General features: G+C 46.7%; 3 protein-coding genes across 3 annotated transcripts; all 3 read right to left on the bottom strand.

Annotated features, from left to right (window-relative positions):
- Nucleotides 1-524: 524 nt before the first annotated feature.
- On the bottom strand, nucleotides 525-1,163 carry LOC138867503 (uncharacterized). The gene has a single exon (XM_070143348.1). It carries the CDS (start codon nucleotides 1,161-1,163, stop codon nucleotides 525-527), a length of 639 nt encoding a protein of 212 aa, XP_069999449.1.
- A 1,867-nt stretch (nucleotides 1,164-3,030) lies between these two features.
- LOC138867502 (uncharacterized) lies at nucleotides 3,031-3,672 on the bottom strand. The gene has a single exon (XM_070143347.1). The coding sequence runs from the start codon at nucleotides 3,670-3,672 to the stop codon at nucleotides 3,031-3,033; it is 642 nt and encodes a 213-aa protein (XP_069999448.1).
- Nucleotides 3,673-3,708: 36 nt separating this feature from the next.
- Nucleotides 3,709-4,402, bottom strand: LOC138867423 (uncharacterized). Its single transcript, XM_070143127.1, has one exon. It carries the CDS (start codon nucleotides 4,396-4,398, stop codon nucleotides 3,709-3,711), a length of 690 nt encoding a protein of 229 aa, XP_069999228.1. The 5' UTR covers nucleotides 4,399-4,402.
- Between the last annotated feature and the right edge of the window lie 5,833 nt (nucleotides 4,403-10,235).

Raw genomic sequence — 10,235 nt, 5'->3', positions numbered from 1 at the left:
GGGTATTCCCCACTCCACAGGCTGGATGAAGGGAAGGCTCTGAAAAAGAACAGGCTGCAAGCGTGTTAGGATCCAAGACATACAGGGTTATGTTACAGGACGGACTGGTAATCAACAGAGGGCAGCATGCATCCCGCTGGGGCTCTGAAAAAAGAAATATAATGGTAAGCGGAAGAAAAGGAAAAGTGTCTTGTTCCCTACTCGTCCTGTGAGGAATCAAGAAGGGTATTCAATCGAATCCAACTTTATCTTGGAATAAAAGTACATATTACATAGCTATGATGATTATGTAAAAGTACCAACATAATTATGTAAAATAAACAATATTATTAATTTATGTAATTGTTTGTCTTTATGAAACATTTCATTTTTACATAACACAATTAACAAAATGTTAAATTTCAGTTGAAGTGTACACTGCACTTTACGCGATTGTTTTGTTCAAAGTCTTTATTTATGTAATTGTTATTTTAGGGGTAACTTAAATGTTACAATACTCCCCCCGAAAGAAAATCCATGGCTTGTTAGAGGTCGAGTCGGTTGGGTTGGCGAATTAGTCGACCAGAACGCGAGGAGATTTGAAAGGGTTTATCTTCAGGATGTGAGACATGGGCAGGTGCATTTGAAGGAGGTACGGTGTGAGCTGGGTTATCGGCCAGAGGCGTGGTTGGTGTAGGTTCCTTTTCTTCCAGGTATGCAGGCTTTAAGCGGTCAATGGATACCCACTCGCTCTTCCCACCAATGCTGAGACGGTATGCCTTGGGGTTACGCTCCAAGACAGCATATGGCCCGCGGTACGGGCGGGTGAGGGGTGACCTGTGAGCGTCATTTCTTACAAATACATATTTGCAGCTGTGGATCAGCTTGGGAAGGTATTGTGGAGGAGATGTTGAGTGCGTCTGAGTGCATGGTCGGTACTTCTCAACAGCATGGCGTAGTTTGGTGAGGTGCTCAGAATCTGTAGGGGTATCTAGACTCGGGAAGAACTCCCCTGGAACAGTGAGGGGTTCCCCAAACACCATTTCAGCAGGGGAAACTTGTAATCCCTCTTTTGGGGATGTTCGGATCCCGAGAAGAACCCAGGGAAGTTGAGCTTTCCAGTCTGATTTAGTGCAGCGCGCCATTAACGCTGCTTTCAGAGTACGATGGGACCGCTCCACCATACCGTTGGCTTCTGGGTTGTATGAGGTGGTGTGATGGATAGTTTATCCCATCATTTCTCCTAAAGATGTCCAAAGTTGAGATGTGAAGGCAGGTCCGCGGGCCGAGGTAATGTCGTCTGGAACGCCAAAACGACTGATCCATCCGTGTAATAGAGCTTCTGCACAGTCTCGGGCAGTGGTGTGTTGCATGGGAATTGCCTCCGGCCAGCGGGTGGAGCGCTCTGTAGCAATGAATAGATTCTGAGTGCCGTCTGAAGGTGGAAGGGGTCCCACTACATCGACGTGATGTCCAAACCGGCGCATGGGCTGCCGAAATTCTCCTGTGCCAGATTCAGTGTGACGACTTACTTTGTTCATCTGGCAGGCAACACAGCATCGAGCCGACTGTTTGATGTCTTTGTTCATTCCGTGCCAGATGAATTTATCCTTTAGCAGACGAGCAGGTGTTCGTCCAGACGGGTGTGATAGACCATGGATGAGGTTGAAGATTTTTCGGCGGAAAGATTTTGGGATAAGGGGGCGTGGGCGACCTATGCTTATATCACACAGATTGGTGCGGCCTTCGCCTCCAATGTGAACATCTTTCCACTGCAAGCTGGTGATGGCTGTGTGGTATTCTGTAGTCTCTGGGTCATCCTTTTGGGCTGCTGCTACTTCATTGTAGTCAATTCCGAGGTTTATAGAGTTTATTTCCACCCCTTGATAGTGCGTCAGCTACAGGATTCATACTCCCTGGTGTATATTTGATAGAGCAGCCAAACTCGGCGATGCTGGAGAGTTGCCGCTGTTGTCTGTCCGACCAAGCATCACCAGGTTTGGAAAAAGCATGTACCAGTGGCTGGTGATCTGTGAGGATGGTGAATGCGCTGACTTCTAAGAGATGTTTAAAGTGACGCACCGCAAGATAAACAGCGAGTAGTTCGTCGTCGAAAGTGCTGTATCTCACCTCTGCTTGACGTAGCTTTCTGCTGAAAAAACCAAGAGGATGTGTTTTACCCCTTATGGTCTATTCAACGACTGCCCCAACAGCAATGGAGCTTGCGTCTGTGGTAAGGGTAAGTGGAATGCCTGGTGTGGGGAAGGTGAGAGTTATAGCTGATGCAAGGGCAATCTTGGTGGTCTCGAACGCTTTTTGTTGCTCAGGTCCCCACTCCAATTTCTTTGGTTTGCCGGCAAGGGAGTTGTAAAGTGGTTCCATGATGTGTGCAATCTTTGAAAGGAAACAATGGTAGTAATTTACCATGCCAACAAATTCTTGGAGTCCTATGATAGTGGTTGGTGGGGGAAATCGTGAAACTGCGTCTACCTTACTTGGAAGGGGTGAGACGCCTGTTGGCGAAATCTTGTGCCCGAGAAATTCCACGGATGTGGTACCAAATTGACATTTGTCTTGACGCACCACCAGGCCGTTATTATGGAGTCGTTTTAACACGACCCGTAAGTGTTGGAGATGTTCGTTGGGGTCTCCTGAGAAGATGAGGATATCATCAACATAGCAGGCGCAAAAGGGAAGGTCTCCAAGAATGCCATCCATCATGCGTTGGAAGGTAGCCCCTGAATTTCGTAGGCCAAATGTGGAGAAATTAAAGGTGTAAGTGCCAAAAGGTGTAATGACTGCTGTTTTGGGTATATCTTCTGGTTAGACTGGTACTAGAAAGTAGCCCTTCAGGAGGTCGAGCTTAGAGAAAACCTTGGCTTCATGAAGGTTGGATGTAAGGTCCGCCATGTTAGGAAGAGGATAGTGGTCTGGTTCCGTGATCAGGTTAAGATGCCTGTAGTCATCACATGGCCGCCAGATGCCTACAGGTTTCTGCACAAGGTGCAGAGGAGATGCCCAGGGACTTAATGCCTTCTGACAGATGCCCATTCATTCCATTTCGGAGTAAGCTTGTTTAACTGCTTGAAGCTTCTCTGGGGATAAAAGCCTGAATTTTGAGTGTACCGGAGGGCCTGTCGTTTTGATGTAATGGAATATTCCATGTTTGGCTGGCTGTCCAGGCTGCTGACGGAGTTCTGGTCGAAAAACGTCTGGGTACTCTTTGCAAAGGCTGTCGTAAGGGGTATCTGCTCTCACAGTGGAGATTTCTGTGTACTGATGATTGGAACCTAGGGGTGTAGAGCAGAAGGTTGTTACATCCAATAGTCTACGATTGGCGACATCAACGAGTAGTCCGTGGTGCCCGAGGATATCTGGTCCTAGAAGAGGTGTCTTAACATCAGCAATGATGAAGTCCCAAGTGAAGCTGCGTCCGGCGGCTTGAATGGCTATAGTCTGGATACCGTACATTGGGATGGGGCTTCCATTGGCATTTGATGGTCGTGTCCAGGAACGAGTTTTGTTTTCTGCTGTGGCTGGGAACAGAGAACGGAATGCGCCTGTATCCACAAGGAATTTGCGACCAGATAGGGAGTCCGTAATAAAGAAGCCCGATGCTGAGTTGTCAAGTGCGTTGACGTTCCCGCGTCTCAGGTTCTGGGTTGCCACCTTAGCGGAGAGTGGTGGCCCCATTACACGTTTTTTTGGCCACTGGCATCCAGGTAGGCACTAGTAGGCCCCTGCTCCGAACCTGTAGTGGTAATAACAAAATCCATGTGATGGTTGGGAAGAGGCACTTCCAGGTTTGTAGTGTCTTACCTGTGAGTTGGGTCGTCGCTTGTTAGCAGCATTGATGTCAGGGACGTCCTCGGCGGATACAGAGTAGGTTGTGTCAGGTTTTCGAGATGCTCTGGCAGCATTGATGAGATTGTCTGCCTTCTTTATGAGATCGTTTATGGGACTGTCGTCGGCTTCATGCAGGGCAGATCTTACAGAGGGGGGAAGGCACTGCAGCCACAGCTCCCGCATCAAGTCCACACGCCGTGGTTTGTTGGTGGTAGGGTCGAGGTCAGGGAGTGTAGCGAGAGCCTGCATCTTGTTCCATGCTGCATGGAGGTGATGACAGATGTCGGAAAGGAGACGATTGCGGAATTCTGATAATAGGGTCCGCGGAGGACCGTAACGAGTAATGAATTCCGCAAGAAACACGTCTGCTACGGTTTGGGCGTCCTTCGATGCCAACGGGAACAGCTCGACAAACCGGGTAAGATGGTCAATCAGCACAAGGACGTATTTGTTTCCACGCGCCGAAGGGGTAAGACACTCGCTCGAAGGGCTCCGCGACGTCCGGCATGGACTGTAGGGGAGTTCAGGCGATCGCCCCCTTCCTCCGTTGACATGCCGTACATGATGCGACATATCCCGGGAAAGTAAAAATGATCCCTTAGCCGCTGATATGTCCTGTGGACGCCCTGATGTCCGGCGGACGGTACGGCATGGACCGCATCCAAAGCGGCGACGCACAGCGACCTTGGGATTACGAGCTGAAGCATGGCTCGTTCATTATTGGACTTGACATGATATAAGACTCGGTCCCGAAGTTCGAATTGGTCTAGGGGAAGAGGGATTCGCCTCGGCGGCAGGCGGCCTTCCTCCAGATACTCTATGAGCTGTTGCCAAAGGGGATCATCTCTCTGATGACGCTCCACCAAGTCTGGTTGCAGCAAGGGGCTATCAAGGTCAGCAATGGCTGTGGTCTGACGACTGAGGAAGTCAGGGACGTGGTGGACTCGACCCGGCTTATAAAGAAGCTCGAAGTCATAAAATGTCAGTTCATGAGCCCATCCCGTCATCCTTACCGAGGCAGTTGGCTTGCAGAAGACTGATACCAACGGCCTGTGATCTGTAAAGATATGGAATCGTCTCCCATAAAGGTAAGGGTGATAATGCCTAGTGCTCTCAACAACAGCGAGGGCTTCCAGATCGATGGTCGGGTACCTGGTCTCGGTATCCCTAAGCTTCCGAGAAAAATATGCAACAGGTGGAGTTCCCCAACCTTATCCAGCTGCATAAGGCAAGCACCGATCGCCGTGCCCGAAGCATCGGTGTGAAGCTCAAAGGGCTTTTCAAAATTTGGTTGGATCAAGCAAGGCGCGGTGGCAAGCGCCTCCTTAAGCCGTTCAAAAACCTCCTGCTGAGGTTTGCCCCATGAAAATTTTGTATCTTTTTTCAGGAGCCGAGTCAAAGGAGATGCGACCCTTGCATAATTGGGCACGTGCCTGCGAAAAAAAAAAAAGTTGCCCCCAAGAACTGGCGAACATGCCGTTAGTTGCGTGGTGTCTTTATGGCTCGTATCACTGTAACCTTGTCAGGGTCAGGCAAAACACTGTCCGGCGTAATCAAGTGGCCAAGAAAACGAAAAGTTTTCTTGGCCCTGCTCCTGCGAGCAACTGCAACACGGCATCGAGGTGAGATAGGTGCTGCTCAAACCCTGCACTGTATATTACGACATCGTCAAGATATGCCAGCGCGTGGTGGCCCAACACCGGGTTGAGAACAGCGGCGAAAGCCCTCTGAAAAGTTGACGGGGCCGTCGTCAATCCAAAGGGCTTACGCGAAAACTGAAACAGACGGGCGCCGTCCGAGAAAGCTGTCTTTTCTCGGTCCCTCTCATCGACCTCAACAGTCCAGTATGCGCTTTTAGCGTCGACGACACTAAACCAAGACTTACCTGCCACCTGATCAATGGCAGCGTCCATCCTGGGTATGGGATATGCATCTGAAACTGTTTTCGCGTTCAAAGCACGGTAGTCAACGCAAAAGCGTGTCGAACCATCCTTCTTTTTCACTAGTACAATGGAAGAGAGCCATGGTGAGCAAGAAAGCTCGATCACCCCGTTTGCAAGTATCTTGTCGCACTCCGTACGGATGTACTGCCGTGTACTCTCCGGGAGGCGCCACTGTTTCACACGGACGGGTTGGTCGTCCGTGGTTTTGATTTTATGCTTCATGTGTGGCACCACACCTGGAGGCAGCCCTTCGTTGAACAGATCCGGGTAACGATCAAGTACCTGGACAAGCTGTTCACGTTGGACTGACAACAGGTGAGCAAGATCCACCTGGGGAACACCAACTGCCCCTGCTGATGAGGGAAGTTCCTCGCTCTCAAAAGAACATACCAGGAAAACCTCAAACTTGTCCATGTTATAGCCAAAGTCATTAAGTCCGTGTGCAAAATCAAACCGGTCCTCGAAGTCTGCCATCAGACTATCCGGTTCGCTTCCATCATCGATGGGAGTCGAGGAAGCCATGTCTAAAGCTCCTCGACTATCCCCGGAGGATGAGCCCACATCTTCCGGGTTGACGCCGGAATCCTGGTCCATGGATTCCGCATCGTATTCGAGACGATTAAGTGAAACCTCCACGATCGCCGCATAGCAGAGGACGAATCCTTGCTCGATCTCAACCGGAACTGTCTGATCGTTGACGACCCAAACGTGGACCTCTCCGGTTGGGAGAGGTCCACCAACGAGCGAGGTACCAGGACCTTGGCGGTGTCGCTCTCAACACAAGCCAGTCCGCCCTTCAAGCCGTTCACGAGGCATCGCACGAATCGATGGGGACAGGTGACTCCGCGCGCATCTCATCGCACCTTCCCGATCTCCGCCGCTCGTTCTACAGCAACGTAACACGGCCTCCGGTTCGTGGTATGTCAGGATGGCGAGGGACCCGGCACCCGAGAACGAAACCCCGAGTCGGACTCCATTAAAGCTAGCAGAGCTGGCCCCTGAAACAGGGGAGAGGTTCAACTTAAAATTGAACCTCCACAGCAGGTCCACACCTATCAGCACCTCTGCTGGAAACCTGGTGTCGTCGTCCACCACGAACACCGAGTGCCGGCACTTACAGGCTCGGGAAAACTTAAACTCAAGGGTTGCCCTGCCCTTGATGTCCAACGCGGCCCCAGATGCCCCCCTAAGGCCGCGTGGGTCAACAGGAGCTTTTCCCGCAGCCAGGGCGGGAGTCCCTGGAGAAAAGTTCTCCTCATCAGAGGTTCAGCTGGCCCAAGTTCACCAGGATAGCCACGCATAGCTTGATAAACCATGGTCTCGACCGCGAGATAGCAGTCCCTAGGGGAAGTGTCGCCGTAGGTACTCCATCGACGAGCACGTCCCCCGGAGACGTTGTCGAAGGGTTTCCTTGAACTCGTCCCAGGTCCCAATGCCGTCAAAAACTAGGGAGTTAATGACTATATCCGCCGTCCCCCTACAGCTACCATGGGCGGATCAGAGCCTCATCCGTCCCATAAGGATGGGCTTGCTCAACATGCCGCAACCAAGTTTCCAACTCCTGATTCCTCCGAAGAGGCTGGCTAGCTGGAACTTCTGCCCGGTAAGGCGGAATCGGGTCACGCAGGGTTATACCCTGATCTAACGGACACGGATTGACGGGCGCACGCTGAGACGAGTGGTCAGTTGTGACCGCATGCACCCCCGCTTCTACCTGCGATGCAGAGGCCGCTCAGATGCCCTGGGCTCCAGTAATCGCACGATATTGGCGTACTGGCCTTCCAGGGTACTGAACTGAGAATTCAGTCATTTGAATTTATCCACCAGCTCCTCATACATCGCGAGCGAGAGGTGGTCATGGGGCTCTAGCCTTTGCCCCAAAGTCAAAGATTGAGCATTATCTCCTCGATGAAACTCGGGGCCCTCAAAAAGGGTGTTAGCAGAGGATCCTAAGGACTCATTAGTGGGTTCTCCTTGGACGGTATTGCGTGTGCGAGGCATTTTTGCGTCCCAGCACTTGCTCTACAACCCGTTACTTAGCGTGCGATAGACTTGCACAAAGGCTTGACCAGGCACTTTATAGAAAGAATGACTGTTCTCTCCCACCGCTGCCTACCAAAAAGACAGTTGTAGCGGGGCGTAGACCCAGTAGATTTTAAGTGGTCTGGTTGAGTCCGGGCTCAACCGAGAATATGGTTTTTGCTCAAGGGAAAGATTCCGCTGCAGTGAACAGATGTAAGGTTCCAGGCCTACGGCACGCTGCCACCACCCGATTAGTAGGTTCGGGAACCCTGTATGTCGTGTAAGTGGGTGTGGGTGTTGTATCAGAGAAGGATGGAAGGAAAGTAAAGAATGTGTGTGCTGAATGTTGGATGTGTAAGCGTGTAGATGTGAAAAGGGAGATAGCGTAGGCTGAGCGTCTACGTGGACGTGTTTGGAAGAAAAAAGCAAGATCATGGAATTCTTCCCTTCGGTTTGAGCATCAGCCTGCTGGGAGCCGGAACACAGGTATAGCAAAGTGAATCTGTTCTTTTGATATCAGCTCAATATTCTCTGATTTATCTAGCCTTTTTACAGCCTTTCAAGGGTTGTGTGATGTCAGAGCAACCAGCAATGTGCTGTTTAGGAGACCCGAGTCTGAGAAAGATTTAGGCATCTAACCTTGGTCAGAACCAGAACTTTAGTGGTAGTAATATTATGAATTATTCTAACTGGAGTTGAGTAAAAGCTCTATGATGGTATGATGTTTATTTTGGGAGCAAATTGCACTCACTAGGGAGTTACAGGCATTTTCAGTCATGGAAAGGTAGACAAAGGTGTGTGCATTTCGGCCATAACATATTTACAATATTCATATTTCAAAATAAATAAATAGTTTGGCTTGGCGACTTCAACGCCATAAAAGTAGTGAGAATTACGTTCATAGTTATAAAAATAACAAAGTTCACATTATCACCACAGTCCTTCTTGACTGATGGCTGAACGTAAAAATAAAATAAATAAATGAATAAGAAAGCCTGCGAGACTCAGTCGCAGGTGAAAAAATAAATATATACGTTTGCGGGATGTAACCGCACGTGGCACACGGCGGGGACTTCGTCTCCGGCGGCTCGTGATGCGTTGGCCGAGGTTCATGGAGATGACATCATCCTTAGCCGTACGCTACAATATTCATGATGATAATGACTATAATGATAATAATCATAAAAATGATAACACTAATGATAATAATGATAATAATTATCATTCAGTCCATTTATAATGAAACAAAGGCCAGAAGTAATAAAATCCCAGAAGTCGAAAAAAAAAAACGGCAAATTCTAGCCTTTTGAGAGAAACGTCCAAAAAAAACTTTTCGCTTTTTAATGGTAATTATGAGGATTTTAACATTAATTCAGGTGAATATGATGATTTCCATAATGATTCCTTTATTATTGACAATAATAATGACAATTATGATGATAATGACAAAAATAATGATAAAGATAATTATGAAGATAATCTTGATAATTACTGCAATAATAGCAATAATTAACTCTATTCCAATAATGTCCAAACTAATAATGACAATAGAAATAATAACACCATTATCATTATCATTATAATTATTTTTATTGTCATTATTATTTCTAAGATTATCATTATTGCTATTATCATTATATAAATAGTTATAATGATAAAAATAACAATAATTAGCATAATAATTATTATAACTGCAATAATGATGATAATAATAATGATAACCATGATGATAATGACTATAATGATAGTATTCATAAAATGACAGTAATGAAAATAATGATGATAATAATTATCATTCAGTCCATTTATAATGAAATAAAGGCCAGAAGTAATAAAATCCAAAAAGTCGAAAAAACGGCAAAATCGAGCGTATTACAGCCTTATGAGAGAAACGTCGAAAAAAAAACTTTTCGCTTTTTAATAGTAATTATGAGGATTTTAACATTAATTCAGGTAATTATCATTATAATTATGACTATCATTATTATCATTATTATTGTCATTATCATTGTCATTATTATCATAATTATCATCATTATTGTCAATAATAAAGGAATCATCATGGAAATCATCATAATTACCTGAATTAATGTTAAAATCCTCATAATTACCATTAAAAAGCGAAAAGGGTTTTTTCGACGTTTCTCTCAGAAGGCTGTAATAAGCAAGATTTTGCCGTTTTTCCGACTTTTGGGATTCTGTTACTTCTGGCCTTCATTTCATTATAAATGGGCTGAATGAAAATTATCATGCATATTATTATCATTACTGTCATCAATTGTATGATTATTATTATAGTCATTATCATCATGATTTTCATTATTATCATCATTATTGCAGTTATAATAATTATTATGCTAATCATTATTGCTATTTTTATCATTATAACTATTTATATAATAATAATAGCAATAATGATGATCTTAGAAATAATAAGGACAATAA

The sequence above is a fragment of the Penaeus vannamei genome, chromosome 30 (genome assembly GCF_042767895.1).
Source record: "Penaeus vannamei isolate JL-2024 chromosome 30, ASM4276789v1, whole genome shotgun sequence".
NCBI lineage: Eukaryota > Metazoa > Arthropoda > Malacostraca > Decapoda > Penaeidae > Penaeus > Penaeus vannamei.
Note: the sequence above shows the minus strand (reverse complement) of the source record. Positions and strands in the feature narration are given on the sequence as shown.